The sequence below is a fragment of the Oryzias latipes genome, chromosome 13 (assembly GCF_002234675.1).
Source record: "Oryzias latipes chromosome 13, ASM223467v1".
Taxonomy (NCBI): Eukaryota; Metazoa; Chordata; class Actinopteri; order Beloniformes; family Adrianichthyidae; genus Oryzias; species Oryzias latipes.
This window is the reverse complement of record NC_019871.2, coordinates 6,404,664-6,424,305: the sequence shown is the minus strand read 5'-3', so window position 1 is coordinate 6,424,305 and position 19,642 is coordinate 6,404,664. Positions and strand designations below refer to the sequence as shown.

The 19,642-nt window shown below is 38.5% G+C and overlaps 1 protein-coding gene across 5 annotated transcripts in view; it reads right to left on the bottom strand.

Moving 5' to 3' along the window:
* arhgap42 (Rho GTPase activating protein 42) overlaps positions 1-19,642 on the bottom strand; it is a 107,716-nt gene that overhangs the window by 29,174 nt on the left and 58,900 nt on the right. For all 5 annotated transcript variants that reach the window (XM_020708090.2, XM_011482295.3, XM_011482297.3 and 2 more), the window contains exon 4: positions 12,725-12,796. In XM_020708090.2, the coding sequence (XP_020563749.1) occupies positions 12,725-12,796 (72 nt within the window). The remainder of the gene's footprint in view (positions 1-12,724; positions 12,797-19,642) is intronic.

The following is a 19,642-nucleotide window of genomic DNA, read 5'->3' as shown; positions in this document are numbered from 1 at the left end:
GATTAAATATAACGGTAAAGTGGTGGGTTTATTTTAGGACTGTTTTTACAGAGTTTTTTTTTTACGAAACTCAAAGGAATTCGGCACGGTCCAAAAATAGTTCAAGATAGACTTATTGAAAACAGAAAGATTAAAAAAAAAACATGAATGGATGTTTATGCTTTAAAATTATTCCATGGGAAAAAAAGCAGGAACTTAAATAAGCGTTTTGATAAGTACAGGAAGCAGCTGAAGGCAAAAGAAAATGGTTTACATTTTGCTACGAAATGATATTTAGAATATGAACGCTCTCTCTGTGAGAATGAGATTTCATTTTGTGTTAGGATGATTTCCTTGTCAAGCACTTTGTTCAATAAAGCAGGATAAAAAGTGTGCATTTGTGTAAATAAGTTTAACTAAAGATTAAGTTTTAAAATAAAGAGCTGGAAAAGTCAGCAAAGAGAAGACGAGAAGAGAGAAGTCTGAACTGGGGATATGTGAATTTTAAATTTCTCATAAAATTTTGCATAGAAAAAAAACTTGTAATTCAATTTACTCCAGAATGACTTGGGTTCATGTAGAATGTGTACATCTGTCCCCATCCTTATAACCTACGTGCAGAGATGTAGGATCTAGGCCAGGCGTCTGCAACCTTCAACACTAACGAGTCATTTAGGTCAATTTCTCACAGACTACGACCCAATAAGAGCCACAAGTTATAACGTCTAAAACAAGACACTAAATTGTTTTCTTGTTATTGTCACTAGATAAATATAATTGAAATTTTTTGGCATAAAAAAAAGAAATTGTTTATAAGATTCATGTTACTTCCTTTAAAAAAAGACACGCACCCTGTGTCACATACGATCATCTTAATGCAGCAAATGTGGTGCGTAGCGTAATGTCAGCAGTGATAAAAGAAACAAACAGTTTATTTTATCGTTTGTTGGACATCTCTGACACCAAATTGTCAATCTAAAAAAGTGAAATCAAAGCTAAATAGGTAACACATACTGTATTTTTCAAACTATTAGGAGAACCGAAAATCCTTTAATTTGTTTGATAACTGCCCTATTGCGCCTTATTTCTGTTTGTGCTTAGTGACCTCCAACTCGGTGATACGCTGCACATAAAAATCTGTCAAATGTTTTAGTTTCAACTTGTGATATGTACTGCCCTTCAATTGTTTTTGAATTAGTTAATTAAAGTTTGCTTTACTTTACTTTTTTAACTTAACAATTTACTTACTGTTTGTTTTATAGTTACTTTTGAAGATGAAAAACCTTTTAACTTCCTTTAACCAAAGAGCCACAATGGTGGGGTAGAGGAGCCAAATGTTGCTCAGGAGCTGCAGGTTGAAGACCCCTGGTCTAGGCTAAGTGCAGTGCAGAGTAGCATTCCTTTTGAGTGTTCCTTTAGCACGCAGAAATGGTCACAAAGACAGATCAGAGGCAGAAAAGGTGCTGTTGGGAAGGTAGGACGGACCAACACAACAGTTGTGCGATCCTGTGACGACATATGGTCATTGTGACGAGGTTCTGTAATACATTTAGTGCGACAGATTTTACTGACAGTCATTGATCAATTTTTCTAGTAAAGCTATGGCCTTTGACTCAGGTGTGTGGTTTTTTTTGTGTGCGTGTCTTTCTATTGCTGCTTGTTGACAGAAGTCAGATGATTGAGGCCAGTCGATCGTTTGTGATGGGTGAGCTGTGACCGTTCAAAAGACTTAGAACCTGTGGAAGAGGGCAGGCTGCTCCATTTTCTACTCACTTCAACACTTGAAAAGCTATTTTGCCACTTGTAAATAATGGTAAATGGTTTAGTAAATAAACTAGTATTTTGCACACACTTTAATCTCAATTTGTGCTTATTTGTTATCATGTTTTTATGAGGTTTCTGTTACAACCCATTCTAGGACAGGGGTTAGATTGTGAATATTTCTGTCACAGTCAAAGTACAATTTGAAGAGCCAGCTTTTTTTAAATTTTTTTTTTTGTCATTCCAATTCCAGTGCCCTTGTGTTTGCTGTGCCAGACGATCTGCTTGTCACCAGTATGTACTGTGCAAGAGGTACAACCGTGGATGAAAAACAAGCTGATGTTCTTGTTTCTGTCATCTCAGGTCTCTCCACCTGTCAGCCTCACTGCTGACGACACATCCTTACACTCTAACAGAAAAAAACAACATTCCGACTGGAAACTGTTGCTCCAAGAATTCAGAAAGTGTTCAGATTATCACCATCCAGAGTATACACAACAGCTTCTCAGTTTCAACTTGTGTTTGGCATATTAGGATGTTCTCTTTAGTTGCATGCAAACCCATATTGATGATGTCTGTAATTAAAGCGTTAAAATGAGCTGTGTTGTTTCATTTATGTGTCCCGTTTCAATATCTCACCAGTCACACCCCTTATGGTTTCATAGATTATTACAATGGTCCCTCTTTAAAGGGAATATATCATGAAAAACCAACTTCTTTGAGCTTTTGAGTGTATTATAATGTTAATTCCTGACCAAAAACAACCCCAAAGCGGTATTTTGATCCATTCAAGCATCTCTGAGCATTCCTCTAAAATCCTGCTCTCTGAGCACCAGACCATCCCAATCCACGAAAACGATCCTTGTATTGTGACGTAAAAGAATGAAAACATCCCCCAGCCTAACACACACACTAACTTCCTCCACGGAGCTAGCAGTGATCGGCTGAAATGCTTTCATTTCATACGCACATCCATCTTTGCAAAAGTTCGGATGTTGTTTGTTTTTTTGCGGGCGAAACCCAGACACGCTGCTGCCGCCGGCTCTAGGTTGGGGTCATGAAATGGGCGGCGCCCACAAGGAGCGAAAGCTGTTGCCTCAGAGACTGAGGCATCTTACTTTCATAAAAATGTGTTATTGTCATATTTATGGTTATAGTTTACTCTGAAGGGCCTAAGAAAAGCATGTTCTAGGCTAAATATAATTCGCAATAGGTAAAATCTGCAAAGTTGTCAGTTTTTGTTTTTGGAAAAATAATAATAATAATGGATTGGATTTATCTGCTGTTTTCCAGATGCTCAAAGCGCTTACAATGTGTGCCAGTTCATTAAATAAATTACATACTAACTCTAATTCAAGAATTGATGCGGCAGAAAGAAGAATTCTGGGGAATGAGGAGAAGCTTGCAAGCATGGAGGAGATGCTAACTGGAGTAATCTGCTTCTATAGGTGCTGGCAAACACAAAGTTTTGCTCCGGGAGGCACAGAAACTTTTTTTCAATCAGGCCCCAGATGTCCTCAGAACGTGTAGCATACTTCAGAGTATCGGTGGCCATCAGTCTGTTTCTGTTTGCATTCATTTAAAAAGAAAAAGAAAAAAAAAGCGGCTTGTGGTGGACACCTACAGTGCTCCCAACATTAAAGAACATACTTGAACAGAGTACTGGTGTCAAATGTTCAGAATAGAATACCACCCACCGGTTTGACACCCCTCTAGTACTTTCCAAGAGTCTTGCAAGAGTTTGCTTCAATTTTGAGACTTTTGAGAAATCTTGACACTTGAGGATAAGTAAACAAATGCACAGGAAGATACGAAGGGTGTAAACGCAGATTTATACAAGACAAAAACTTTTTTGAGGAGAGTGCCATTCAAACATACTTTACCGCTTTGATTGCAGAGGAAAAATGAAATAAAAGCCATACTTATATGGAAAAAAGAAGTACAACAACAATTTTAGGCCTACTTCCCCATCAAGACAATCAAAACACAAAATTGTTTGAGCTTTCAGTGCTTTCAGTGCTGCAGATTCGGATTGAAAAAAGTTTGAGGGAATTTATTACAAAATGATTTCTCCAGCCTTGTGTTAAGCAGCCAAATCTGTTTTCAACTGCTGCAGGCTGTTGGTGCGTCTTGGCCATGGACGTATGTGTCTGTGAAGTTAATACACTGGTACATAATCTCTCTGATCTTATTCCTAGAATGACCATATATGGCAAAATCTTCAACTTAGTTCATTTGATGTACTCTGACATTACAGAGTAAAAGAACTGGAAGGGTCAGTCGGCCTGCAGATTTTTCTAGATTCCCAGAACTGTGGAGAGTTGCTCAGCCACTCGTGATGCCGGTCTTTTATCTCACTCCTGTTGGGTTAATGTTTCGTGTGGGTGTGGGGGCTGTAGGAGGACAGAACCATTAGTAGGAAGTGGTTGGAGGAAATAAGAGGTAGTGGGAGTGATGGGGGGTGGGAGGGCTGTGGCTTTTAAGAAACCATTTTATAAACACAGACAGTCACTGGAATAACATGGGGCATGTTGATGTAGTAGAGGGGGAAAAAGAAATGACAGCAATGCGCTATTTCTTTATGGTGGATACTAAGATGGGTGAGGCATGAAGCGGTTATTCAGTCTGACCAGACAAGGAGATAATATTCACACCTCAGCATAGAGAAGAGGAATGGTTCCATTATGTTGCTGGTTGGCTTGTGAACAGACAAATGAAGTGCATCAAGATGAGTATTTCGGCAGACCAGTGGCTGTCAAGTCATGTAAAATAAATCAAATCATGGGAGTCTGAGACAGAGAGGTCCGTGGCAGGGGTAACAGCTATGTTAGGAAGTGCAAATGAGTCAAGGCAGAGGGTGGAAACTCAGTGGGTGAGCTGTGTAACGTCCTATCAGCTTGTTCATGTGTGCTCTCACTGAGGGAGTGACCACAAACAGAAATGAAAGTGTGGCTTGAATAGCTTCAAACTCACACTGTTCTGTACAGTCATCTTCAGCTCAACACTGTGTCCCCTGTGAGTGTGATGACAAGCAACACTGCGCACAACTGTCCAGGAAGTGAGACAAGCTCGAGTTTCCCTGATTACAAAACCAGTTAAAGCTACGCTTCTGCTGGGCATGAATCTTCTTGTTTTATTTCAAACAACTTTTAGAAAATTAAATAATATGAATGAGTATGTATTTCAGTAAATAAAAATGTTTGATACATTTGCAACATTTAGATCTGAGCTGTTTAAACATACTTTAGAAATCTGTCAGCTAAAAAACATTTTAGCTGTCAGACAGCTTCAATTTTATTTTAATTGAGTTTCTTATAGAGTTTATGTGTATCCAGTGTCTTGGAATTCAAATTATTCAACGTCTTCATTTCAGTGAAATTAAAATTAAAAAGAGATCTGGACATAAATACACTAAGATTATGATGTATTGGAAATGAATCAAGAAGTTAAAAATTGTATTCATCTTGTCCTTAAACATCTAAACCAGGAGACTGGGGGCCAAATGGTTGGAAACCCCAATTCTACATTAGGATCATAATATAGCTCAGTGGGTTGAGCATCCTACAGCCAAATATGTGGTCATTTTTGCATTTTATTTATTTTATCAGGCAAGACTTTAAACCACATTGTCCTTAATTGTATGAAATCTTTACAGACCCCCTACAATCATCCTTCGATCTATTTTAAAGCATTTTCAGTGGTCTTTTAAACAATGATCAATATTGGAACTGTCCAACCGTGCAGTTTAGACCCAGATTCCAGCTTAGACGAGGAAAACAAAGATGGATCTATTTGTCTACAAGTAGATGCATCAGGCTTAGAGGTAAGATCGGGCCTAGAAATCCACTTGATTACTTGATTTGCAGGCCCGAGCCCAAAGCAAACCCGAAATTTCAATTTATCCCATAGTATTTTTGGCAGAAAAAAAACCCGCCAGATTTCTTAAAGGTAAAATAATCTACGTATTTTTTTATGATCATGAAAGTAAAACTGTAAAAAAACAATGGCAACCAAAAAATTGTCAGAAGAGATGGAGGAAATTAAAAAATCACTATCCTTTATGAGTTCTGAGATAAGTAAAGTTGTGACTCAGCAAAAAAGTCTCATGGATCTCCCGGAGGATATCAGGCAACTGAAAGAAATAATTATTCAAAAAGACCACAAGATTGAACTCCTGGAGCAAAGGATTGATGATCTGGAACAACTAGCAAAAAACAAAGATGTTATCATCACAGGATTTGAAACTAAACATCGCAGTTATGCCAAAGTAGCATCTGGAGTGGATGAAGGTGAGGACGCTCCTACAGAGGAATTAAAGTCATTGGAACATCAACTTCTGAAATTTCTAAACAGCAAGAATATCACTCTGGAAAAGCAAAACATCTCCAGCTGCTACACGATTCCAAACAAAAATCCTAAAATGAAACCATCTGTTGTTGTGCAGGTAATCTCTGTAAAGCAAAAAATTGAGCTACTAAGACAATCAAAAAAATTAAAAGGCTCTGGAGTTTACATAAACGAAAGTCTTACAAAAAAAATGCAGAAATAGCAAGATCATAATAGGGTGAGGGGGTGGGGGGCTTAGCCTGCGATGAGCCTTGGGGGGGGGGGTTTACTAGGCAGTGACCCCCCTCCTGTGGTTGCCGTATGGAGTGGGCCCCCCCTCTTTCGGTTTTATTGGCACCTTAGACATGTAGGGCCCTTGGTAGGGGGGGTGCTTGGACATCACTGCAAGCAAGCAGCAGATGTCCTCCTAGCACCCTACCCGCCAATTTTAACCGCACCTTAGACATTTAGGGCCCCTTGGTGGGGAGGGTGAGGGGACGTCACTGTGAGTAATCAGGAGACGTCCCCTTAGTGCCCTACCCGCCAATTTTAACCGCACCCCCCTTAGTACACACACCCCTCCCCCCTCAATATATACATCCCAACATAAACACACACACATGCACACACACACTCTCTCAAACACACATACACGCACACACATTTTGCAAGGAAGGTGGGACCTGGGACCATCTGTCCCCTGCCTCTTCCCTGGTGGGGGGTACGGGCCCCTTTGCAACGGCGGCTGTGTCCCCGGGGTGCTGGCTTCCTGGGCCCGGCGGTGCTCTCTCCGCGCGGTGGGGGGGTTCACATTACATCTGAGCCGGGGGTGTTCGTGTCCCTGGGGGGTGGGTTCTGGTCCTTGCTCCTGAGTGCTGGGCCCCGCCAAATTTCCAACTGTGGCCGAGCCTGGTCGGGCCATATTTACAACACCCCTTGTGGGCCCTCTTTTTTCCCCGGGGTTCCCCCCTCCTGGGCGGGGGCGGCGGGCCCCTGCCTCGCTCCTCCCTGGACCAACCGTGGGCCGGGCGGATGGCTGCCTGGGGTGCGGAGTGGGTCTCCCTTGGGGGGTCCTGGCCCATACCTGGGGTTGGGGCGGGGGGATGCCCGGAACTCCTGGGTGGTGGTGGGGTGCTCGTCTGGGGCTGTGGGCGTCCTTCTCCGGTGGGGCCCTGCGTTGGGTTCTCCCGGCGCGGCGGGGGGGCTGCTCTCCTGGTTGGGCTGGGGCGGCGCCCTCTTTCCCTCCGTGCCTCCCTGCTCTCTGGCTCTGGGGGCCTTGCGGCGGCCCTGCTGGCCCTGGCCTGGGTGGCGGGCTTGGTCGCCCGGGCGGCGGTTGTTCCCTGCCGGTTCCCGTGTGGTGTTGGGGGGAATCCGGCTGCCGCTGCTGGTGCGGTGGGGGTCTTGGGGTGGGGATGGCTGGGCACTCTCCCTCCTTCTTTTCACGTTCCACCATCCATTTTAGAAGAACATAAACACTCACCTGAGCACAGGTGTTAGCTCAACAGACTGAATGACTGAAATATTTCACACTAGTTGGTTTTAAGGCATAAGTATGCGTGTGAACACTATCTGTTTTGTGTACATGTCGACAGGTGGACATTTTTGCAACTAACAGGTGTGTTTATAACATTTGAGTGTGTGTGTGGACAGGCTCCGCCCTTTTTTTTGTTTTGTTTTTTTTTTTACATTTGAACCTTACCATAATGATTAACAACCAGTAAACTTGTTGCTTTATGCTGCTTCATGGTCTTATCCCCCTTCCCCTCCTATTATCACCCCCTACCCCCCCTCTCTCTAACGTCCCTCTTTCTTCTTCCCCTCTTTCCTTTTCCGTCCGGTCCAACACCAAAGATTTTCAGACATGTTTGAAATTAATAAAGTTTGGCCTCAATTACAAAAGGGGTTTATTCAGACATACCTTTGGTTTGTCTGAAGATTAATAACCCCTCTTGTTAAAGTAAAATATGTCCAACCCAAGAGGCCCTCAGCTCTCATCTGTCTGCCTAGCTGTTGGACAGGACAAGTTAAAAAAAAAAAAAAGAAATAGCAAGATGTGCTCGACTGTTAAAGAAGCAAAACAAAATTCAAGCAACTTGGACCAGGAATGGCAAAGTTTACATTAGACCCAACGGGGTGGAATCTGCACGCTCAATGATGATAAGGAACATGAAAGAACTGGACCGCTTCAAATGACTGAAATAAGAAGGTATGCTGGGATCGGGTTTGGGACTGTTCAAACTGGACTGGATGCCTGATAATTATGACAGACAATACAATGAAAAATAAAAAAAGTTGCAAAGTTAACTCAGCTACAAAGGATCACTTATTGCTGTGTACAGAAAATCAGTCTGATTCATACATCCAAGATCAGTCTGAAAACACCAAGCATGACTTTGAAAAGGACATTGACCCGGACTCAAACTATTATAATGATCTTGAAATTAGTTGTAATTATTATACATTGGAACAGTTTAACAGCAATGTGGACACTCAAGAAGGCTTATCAGTTATTCACTTAAACAGCAGAAGTTTATATAAGAATTTTTCTTCTATAGAATTGTTTCTTAAATCTTTAAAAAGATTTGATGTGATTGCTGTATCAGAAACTTGGCTTGATGATAACAAGATGGTGGAAGTCAACCTTGAGGGGTACGAGCTTTATACTACCAACAGAAATAAAAGAAAAGGTGGAGGAGTGGCTTTATACATTGAACAAACAATAAATAGCAAAATTGTCAACGAATTATCTTACACTATTGACAATGTTCTGGAATGTATCACAGTAGAAATAGAAGATGGTCTTTCAAAAAAGATATTGATTAGTTGTGTGTATAGACCACCGGGAACAAATATGGCCAACTTCAATAAAAAAATGTCTGATGTTTTAAATACTATGGGCACAAATAAAATAAAAATAGTATGTGGTGACTTTAATATAGATTTAATCAATCCAACTGGTTTAAATCAAACAAGTGAGTTTATCAACACAATGTATGGTAACTGTCTATGCCCAATAATTAATAAGCCAACGCGTATAACCACAGAATCAGCAACGTTGCTAGATAACATATTCACAAATAGAACTGATAAAGACATTTTGGGAGGCCTTTTGTTTTGTGATATTACTGATCACTTGCCTGTGTTTGCAGTGTTGAAACATGTGTCTTTAAAGAAAATGTATACACAGACCCAGGCAAAATGGATAAGGTGTTGCAATCCTGATAACATTGATTCATTTAGGAGGGCCCTATGTAATCAAACATGGAATGAAATATATGCTTCTACCAATGTGAATGAAGCTTATGATGCCTTTCTGCATCGATACATAGAGCTTTATAATTTAAACTGCACTTAAAATTAGTCATAAAAAAAATAATGAAAAGCCTTGGATAACCAAAGGTATTGAAAAGGCTTGTAAAAAGAAAAATGCACTATACGGACAGTTTGTAAAAGTAAAAAGTAGAGAAGCAGAAAATAGATATAAAATTATAAAAATAAATTGGTGAATATAATAAGAAATTCTAAAAAACGGTATTATCATAAGTTAATTGAGCAACACAAATTACACATGCAAGAGACTTGGAAAATAATAAACAAATTAACCAAAAAAAACAAAAAGAAACAAGGGTATCCAAGTTATTTAAAAAAAAATGATATTCATATCAGAAACCCAATGCTTATTGCAAATGAATTAAATGAATACTTTGCTAATGTTGGAAATAAACTTGCAATGGAAATAAAAGAGCCAATAAAGAAGTTGAAAGAACTAAGTATCCAATCAAACAAGTTCTCAATGTTTCTGTCTGAGGTTAGTTCAAATGAAATACTAGAAATTGTGAGAACATTTCAAAATAAAAGATCCAAAGATTGGAATGACATTGATATGTCATTAATTAAAAATACAATTGAGTTCATTTTTGAACCACTAACTCATATATTTAACATGTCTTTTAGGGAGGGCATTTTTCCAAATAACATGAAAATAGAAAAAATTATTCCCATTTTTAAAAATGGAGATCGCCATATATTTACAAATTACAGACCAATTTCATTATTATCCCAATTCTCCAAGATATTAGAAAAACTTTTTGTTAAAAGAATGAATAATTTTATTGGAAAGTTTAATTTATTGCATGAGGATCAATATGGTTTTAGGGCTGGTAGATCTACTTCAATGGCGATAATGCAGCTGGTTGATCATATTTCTTCTTCGATAGAGAAGAAGAAATTTACTGTAGGCGTTTTTGTTGATCTTCAAAAAGCATTTGATACATTAAATCACACTATGTTACTTAGTAGGTTACAGAAATATGGTTTTAGAGGAATAACATATTCCTGGTTAGAAAGTTATCTTTCTAACAGATGTCAGTATGTTTATTTCAATTCTGAAAAATCTGATATGTGTCCTGTAACATGTGGAGTACCCCAGGGGTCCCTATTGGGTCCTATATTATTTATTTTATACATAAACGACCTTTGTAAAGTTTCTGATTTGTCAAATTGTGTTTTATATGCTGACGACACTACTTTGTATTTATCAGGAGATAACCTGGAAAAGCTTCTTTCAGACAAAACAAAAGAATTATCCATAATCAAACAATGGTTCGATTCAAACAAACTGTCTTTAAATAAAAATAAAACCAAGTACATCATATTTGGCTATAGAAAAAGGGGAAACATCTCTGAGTTAAAAATTGAGGATGTTGTTCTTGAAAGAGTAAATGAAATAAAATTTCTGGGAGTAATTTTGAATCATACATTATCATGGAAACCACACATAACTTATGTTCTCTCTAAATTGTCCAAATCATTAGCCATCCTACATAAAGTCAAATATTTTTTAAACACAGCAACATTGTATATTTTATATTGTTCCCTCATAATTCCTTATTTGACCTATTGTCTAGAAATCTGGGGGCATAGTTACAAGTCAAACACAAAACCAATTTTTATTCTGCAAAAAAAAGCAACTAGAATTGTAAACCACTCTTCATACAATCAATCCACAAAACAAATATTTCCTAAATTAAGGGCAATTAAATTTTTTGATTTAGTAGATCTTAGTACTGGAATTTTTATGTTTAAAGTTAAAAAACAATGTGTACCTGCCAAAATACTGAGTTTTTTCGAAATAAAAGTTAATAATTATGATTTTCGAGGTAAAGATATGTTTAAAAAGAACGTGGTCAGAACTAATGCATTAAGGAATAGTATTTTTGTTCAGGGGGTCAACATGTGGAATTTATTTTCAGATGAACTGAAAAATGCAAAATCCATACTGCACTTTAAGAAAGTGTATAAAGTTAAAATGTTTCAAAAATACCTTCTGGACTGAGAGACTTTGGTGGTTGTGAGGTCATTTTGAGAAGTGTTAGTTTTTGTTTTTTTTTCCTCTTCTTTTTTTCTTATCTGATTTAAGGTTCTAACAATTTGTAGGTAGATGTGATGTTTGTATTCAGGGTTGGGGAAATAAGCCTTGGCTTCACCCAACTCCTTTTTCGGTTAATTTTGTTCAAATGTTTATGTTGGCATTGATCAGTGTCAATGTTTATGTTGATGTTTTTTAAGTTTGTTTGTTTAACATAACCGAAATAAATGTTTCTCACAAAGTTATTTTCTTTGGCACAGAGAGTGGTCGCTGCAGCCGCGCGCGTAGTGAAGCTCGCTGTTGTGGCATAGAGTTCCGCCGGAAGCGCTGCGCATAGGTAAATGATGATAACATGATGAATGCATTTGCTCAACGGAATAACGCTGGAACACAGAATAAGAGGCCAGACAAAGAGAGTGAAAGAGAGATCTTGATGCGCACCCGCTTCATTATGCGGAGAAATTCTGCAGCCGCGGTGCGTGTTTGCCTTTTCAGTTCCCCTGTCTTAAGTTTATCCTTGACTTCTTGCTGCTCCATATCGGGGATACATAGACAAAATAGATGCGGACTTGCGGAGGGAAGATTACATTCACGACACGTGCGCAGAGCTGTGGGTGGCCGGCGCCCCCCTCTTTCTGCCAGTTGCTGGACCACAGTGGATGTCAATCAACGGTGGGCTGGTGGCTGGGGGGCGGGGTCTACCTGTGTGTGTGTGTACGTTCGGTGAACGTTCTCCCTCTGAGTAAGAAGAAGCTGGCTGTGCCTTTCGGTTCGTGCGGTCACCGTTCTGACATACAGGATTAATAAAGAGCTGTTTGACAACCGCCCGCCTAAGGAGCTTCTTTGCAGCCATTACAATATATTTATAAAAAAGTCAGCGAGAGAGAAGCCCGGCCCGAACCGACCCAAACCTAATGATTGTCATTTTGGGTCGGGTCGGGTTCTGACTCGGGCTCGGGCTTAAGATCTTACCTCTAATCAGGCTAGATGGAAAGAGGGAGCTTGTTGCCCGCCCAGTGTATTTTCTAAATCACAAATATAATTTTTTTCAAACTTTTTTTTTGTCGGCTCCTGATTTACAGTGGTTTGAATAAAGAAATACTCAAAAATGAAATTTTACACTTACTTTTTTTTATATGTCTTTCATCCTCAGAAAAATGCCACATGGTCAGGTTAAAAACACCCAAAACACAATCTTGTTCTGAGTGGGTCTTTAAGTGGCTTTAAATAAAAGCACCTGAAACAATATACTATATTGGTCATTTGCAATGATTGCAAGGTTTCTCTTACTTTCGCTGCTCCAATTTGGTCTTTCCGAAATTTCTCCAAAGGAGTGATCAGGACATCGTCTGCATTCTGAATCTGGAATAGAAATAAAAGGAAAGCAGAGGAAAAAATAAAATGTCAGCCTGACTGTAAGATTTTATCGAGTCATTGTAACTCCACATGATGGCCTTGGAAAGACAAAAATCACCCACAAAAAAGAAGAGAAATAACTAAATTGTTCAGCAAAATGTGTCACATTAGGAATTATGACAGATTCTCCTACCTCGAGTCAAACGAAGATACATCAACCATAATGAACAACGTGTTACTCTGATGGATAAAGAGGGTCAGAATAGATAAAGAGAGATAAAACGCCCAGCAGAGGTCTTGCTGTAAGAAATAGGAGATTTTTTCAGGAGGTTTGAAACACAAGTTCTGTCAGATTTTGCAGAAATATGACACAGCTCTACAGAGGAAGCAACTTTACAGGTGAAGTCTTTGATACATTTTACTTTTAAACTGGTTTCGACATGCTGGTGACCTCTCGAGTGTCATGACTCACCCTCTTCGCTTTCTTAATATCAGATATAAAACCAATAGGGTATGATAAATTGTCGCAATTAGAGTCGATGCTAAATCTTTGCAGGTGAGTGGTTCAAAAAGGTGCCATTATTGTGCTTCTGAATTTCCACTGGATGGACTTTCTTCTGTGGAGATCAGATGACATCAGGCTGGTAGAGCCGCTTGACGGGAGGCTCTGTCGCCAATAACACGACTCTCAATCTGATTTAAAGGGTGCTTCATGTGCGGTCAGTTTGCGCGATAAAGAATAGGTCTAGCTCTAAAACATCTGCATTACATTTATCTTCACGTAATAAATCCTTTTGGCTCCCCGTTTGAAGACACACCATTATGAGGATTTTTGTGTTGATGCATTAGTCAGAAACACATTTTTTTTAATCTCCAAAATAACCCTTTCTGTTACATCCAACAAACACAGGGATCTACTTCAAAAAGAAGCTGAAATCTTTCTTAGCATACACTATGAACTGTTTGCTTTATCGGGTAGCATGGACGGGTCTTGAAAGTAGATATCGTAGATCTGCATTTCAGCTAGAACAGCGCTCATCAATCAAGCTGTGGTTTCTTGTCTATTTTTTCCCCATTTTAATTATTTAATACAATTCCAAATATATGTTATTTATTGATTTATTGTTTCGCTATGACAAAGCAAAAACAAAACAAAACCACTCCCAGAACGATAAATATCAATCATTTTTATTTAAAGGTGGCAATGAGGCACATTATCCATGCGGTGAACATTTGATTCTCGAGGATGTAAATTAGAAGGTGAGTCAAAGTGTTATTGCCAGACCTCTGGGACTATCTTGGAAATGTCAAGGACAAGCCATGATCTGGCAGTAGGGAGTTGGGGGATGTGCTGTGCCTGTACCAGACTGAAATGTGGCAGCTTCAGCTGGAACCGGGGACTTAAGGGCTCTACTGCCTTGTGCAAGAGAGCACCTTTGGGGTACACTGTTTGGAAAAATGATACTTTCCTGGATAATGTTTACTTTATTAGCAGCCTGGTATAACTGTGTTGAAACTAAAATAATTAGAAGTATTTTTTTACCAAATAAAAGTGTAAGTATCTATGCTGTGCTATAGTATATTAAAAAATGCTTTAAAGCTGAGATTTTTGTGTGCTTGCTGTATCACTTTTGTCTTTTAGATGTAAAATTTTGTGTTTGATCGTTTAAAATCCCACCTCTGCAATGGCTAATATTTTTTCTCCATGTAACAGGATGTTCAAGAGATTTGTTTTGCAATAACTGACTTTTTTTTTTTGTCTTCTGAGATATTTCTAAAATTTTGAGTTTGTCCACTTCCTGTTGTCTCACTGTTGCTGCTACTTTTTTGGGCCTTAGTCACAACTGCTCCTACGGTTGGGTATGGTCAGTCTGCGGGCAGAAATATCATGGTCTTAGACCGCTTGGAGCAAAAATGTTCCTGCACATTTCTTCTATGGGCATTCTGCACACGACAGGTCATAGCGAACACCTAAAAAACACACAAGAGTAAAGGTAAGGGTGAAAAGTTGAGTCACAGAGATGTTGTATGATTTTTTTCCTTTATCAAGGCCCCTTAAAACATCCTGCACAAAAGACAAGGAGCTTATTGGTTTTATTCAAATCAAAAGTGTTCAACTTGTGCGCAATCAAGCTGTTGGAAATTAGGAACTTAAACATTCAGAGCATAGAGTGTTTGGGCATCCTGCAAGCATTCTACAAGAACTTGCGAATCACCTGCACACCGCAAGCGTGCAGTCAGTAAGGAGCAAGTGTATTGACCTAGCCAAGATGCAGTAAGTCCTCTCTACGACCCTCCACAGGCCTGGACAACCCCAAAACCTGCAACACCTGTACAGGTGAACCCGCCGTACGGCTGCATATGACTGAGTCTCTTTCCTGTTCATTTAGATCCAAACCAGTCAGGGTAATTGATTAATTTTATAGAGTTCAGTTGAAGCTTCCTTCCTATTCTTCCATTTAAATAAATTTTTCTCCCCACTGTCGCTGAGTGCGTTCTCATAATGTGAAATGTCCCAAAAACCATCAATGTAATGGGTTGGTTACTTGTAAATGTATATATTAACATATTTATTATTGAAATAGAACAAAAAAATCTGTTATTGAAATAATCTGGACTAATTTAGATTGCAATAATATTAATTATATGCTTAGTTTGATGTTTTTTTTGTCTTTTATGAAGCATTGTGAGATAACCTTGGCTGCCAACTGGTGCTTTATGAATAAACGGCCTTAAACTGACTTAAACCCAACAAACTGATGTCATTTTAGGTTAAAAATAAATAAAATATTACTCTAAAATATCAAATGAAAAAAACAGAACGCGCTAATACAAGAAAATGGAAACTAAGATTTAAAAGAGTCCAAAAGTTTTAATTGTCACATGTTCTTTACTACGACGGAGTATTAGGGCCACCAAAAAAAATAATAAATAAAATTACGAGTTTTTATCTCGTAATTTTACTTTTTAAAAACTCGTAAATTTATGAAAAAAAATCGTAAATTTACAAGATTTTAAGTCGTAAATTTATGAGAAAAAAAATCGTAAATTTACGATATTAAGTGGAAGTGAGCATGCAGAGCAGCAGGTGAACGCCGCGCAACAACAGAGCAGACCGAATAAACTTTGTTGAACAGGTGAGCTGAATGACCTTGAACGTTCCAAATATCTGGAAGCTCATTTTGTTTGATTAACAATTTTTTAAAGTTTTATTTATTGATGGTTGGTTTGCAGGATCCCTGCAGCCCGATGAAGCCATCGGTGTCCCTGCAGCTTTCCACTTCAATCCTTTCTTCCTCCACCAAAAACAAGATCTCTACGTTTGTGTGACGCTTGCGTCTGAGGAGGAGGATTTTGGCATTTTCAAGGTTCTAATGCTAATATAATAGACTATTTTCATTCATCTTTGTTTTTTAATGATATAATAGGATGTTTACTTCCGCATTGGTGTTCGGATCTGATGACTGGTTCATGACGTAAGGTGACAGATGAACTTCAGGGTTTCTGAATGAAAAGGAAAATAAAAGCTGCAGCAATCCTCTGCACCAAAACATGTCTCTGAGCTCCTTATTTTACATTTGAAACTCCGCTTTACTGACACTGAACTTCGGAAAGCCGCCTCTACTGAAAATAATCTGATTTTGAGTCGCCAAAGGTTCAGAATCTCTTTGTTTAAACCTATAATAATCCGGGACTTAAACTAGTCCCATTGGGAAGCACAAAGCAATGTATTTCTTTGTTAAAATATTTAGAGATGTTAGCATTTGCCCACTCAGTGAATCTTAACTGGAAGAAACTTATCCTAAAATGATAATTTTGTTAACCTTGAATTCTAAAATTAAATTGATGGTGGAGAAAAATGGGTCAATGGCACTATCAAGGCCATCTTCGATTCCCTGTTGTCCAAATAGAACAGAATGAGTTTTATTCTTGTTCCTTTTCATGACATTTACTTTCATCCATGACTACACATCCTTCAGGCACATTTGGAAAAAAATAATAAGAGTTGGTTTATCTTTTTTTATGGCAGAGGATTTCAAAACTTTCCAAAAACAGACCGTGGTGGCAGTGAAAAGTATAGAAGGTTGGGACTCAAAAAGAGCCCTGTGGCTTACAGTTTAGTGGTGTTGTAGCTAATGAGAGATGTTCAATCACATGTAAAAGCCCCCATGTAACAAGACTAAAAAGGTATATTACCCTTCAAAAAGGAACTCTCCTAGAGGGGAAAATGTTAAACAAACTTTAGGATAACTTTAATAAGGCACAATTGTCTCAAAACTTTCTTCCTTTATTCTGTTCCATCCATCCTTCCATTCCACACGCCCGTTTTGTCAATTCACAATCATTCATAATTATCCTCACTGCTTTGGGCTGATATAAATTTATCTTCCTTTCAGCAGGCCAATTAGCAATTATCTCATTTAAATGGCCCCATTGTTTTTCTCTCTGTCCTTCAGGCTGTGTGGTACAGACTCCCCTCCTGGATCAGCTCCAAAAACATTCACCAACCATCATTTGCTCCATGTCCACCATCAGTGTCCAGACTTCAGGGTCTTATTCCATCTTATCTGTTATTATTCCAACTACCACTGACTTTTATTGCATGTCAGAAACCACACAGCGTCAATATTTACTTTGGCTTTTCAAATAAATCATGCTTAAGTTAATGAATTGCAATTTGTGTAAAGTTTAGTGAGAAAGTTTTATAAACCAAAATATGAAGAGTTTGGCTTTTTCAATGTAGAATTGAAATTGCTCCATTTTGCAACCAGCCTCCGATGATAATGTGAGGGTTAGGGTTGTTTTCCGATTGGCTTTGCATCCAAGAATGTAAGGTGGGGAAGTGGTCAAAAGCAGCTTTTAAGTGTCAGAAAACCAATTCAATTCAATTCAATTCAATTCAATTTTATTTGTATAGCCCAAAATCACAACAACAGTCGTCTCGATGGGCTTTGTGCAGATAAATGTAGTGTAAAACATAAAATAAAAAGGAACATGAACACACACAATTCAATATAAAGATTCTAAACAGAACTAACTAAACTAAAACTGGACATCCCTGCCCTTAGACCCTCCTACCCGGTAATATTTTGAAATGTAACCACATTATTTTCACTCATTCAAAGCCTAATTCAATTTTGTCATGCATTTTCAGCCAAGACGATGTACTCATCAGAATTGTCTGAATTTCCTCCTTAAAAATAAGGACTGCATTCGTACGACTTGACCAGACTGTAACTTCATAAAAGTGATAATCTTCAACTGAACCAAAAGTATTGCGCTTTTAAGAAACTAAAAATATGCAAAATTGCATTTACCAAGATTAAATATCACGTAATTAAAAAAAGAAATACAACTGACTTGGCCAAATAAAGTCTAATTTACCATATTTAGAAGCATTAGGAAGTAAACCTAGATTTCTTTTGGTATTTCAAAGTAGAGGGTCTGTTTTAATTGTAGTGTACATTGCAGTGTACATCAAGAATAAGTTGCTTGATTTTTAATTATCATTGCTTCCTAACTACTCCCAACCTGTGGTCTGGATCATCATTTAAAAAAAAAGAGCACAGGAAGCAAGATGTATCAGGGCAATTTGCCTACGAGTGACACTCCAGAATTAGAGGAGCAGAGAACATTTGATTCTCATCAAATCTAGATGTTATTACTCTTTAGTTTAGGTTATCTGCTGTGTCTACAGAAAGGCATGTGATACTTTGCCATTATGTTAATGTCACATCCTGTCTTATCTCCTATGCTTTCAGTTTAATTGAGCAAAGTATTATTATGCCTTAAATGTAGATTTCTAATACCATTAGCCTTTTCCATTTTGTGTTAAATGGAGAGGACAATTAAATATGAAGCACTCTAGGCTTTTGAGATTATGGTGTCAGTGAATAATATCTAGGGTTTCTGCTGGCGGTTTGGCGTGAATTATTTCTAAAAGTTGCAGGCTGAACGTCTACTTTGAAAACAGAGAATATAAAAAGAAACTCCTCATTTTAAAACACTTATCAGATACAACCCAATGTAGTATATAGGTGAAAGAGGAATTTGCACATCAAGAATTTAAACACCAAGATGCCAGATTATTAATATCCTATATCTCTGATACATTTATTTATATCTGAAAACGGCCAACTTGTTTAATACTCGATGGATTACTTTGGCGCTGGCATTGTGCCGAATGCCCTCAGCAACAGCCTCTCTCGAAAGGATTAAATCCATATGAGCGAGCACAGTGTGATGCTTGAAAGGATGCAGTAGCACTAAGCAATTTCATTACTAGACAGGGGGAGGAATGCCAATGTGCTGCATTTGCCTTGCTCCTGCTTTTCCCAGTCCAAATATCAGACGGATCAAAAGTGTATCTCTGGGGTTAATTTGCAATCAGAGATCAGAATGCCAAAAGGGCCAAATCAAACAGTGGATGGTGCAGGAGCTGAAATCAACATTCCTCTATCTAGCTATAAAGACGCCTTTAAGGTAATAATAACAAAGCCATTTCATTTGTTAGGTTAATATATAATCAATTTTCCTGTGTTTGCGGTCCAAATGACTCTAAGTGCACATTCTGAGAATTGTGTCCCATTTATGGAATGTCTGTGTATTTCAACTCCTACATGCCAGCGGTTTTAATAACTGGAGCATTAAACAGCAGATCGCTGTGTCTCATAATGCCCAAGACTTTAACTGGGTAGTAAATTATTTTTATGGGATTTATTTTTTCTGCCGTCTCTGCTGTGATAGTATCTCTGCAACAGGATAAGACACCTAAAGCCTGCTATCTTTGTGGTAAGTCAATTTTTTTCATGCATGAAACGCGCTCATACCAGTTTGGCCTTTTTTTCTGGT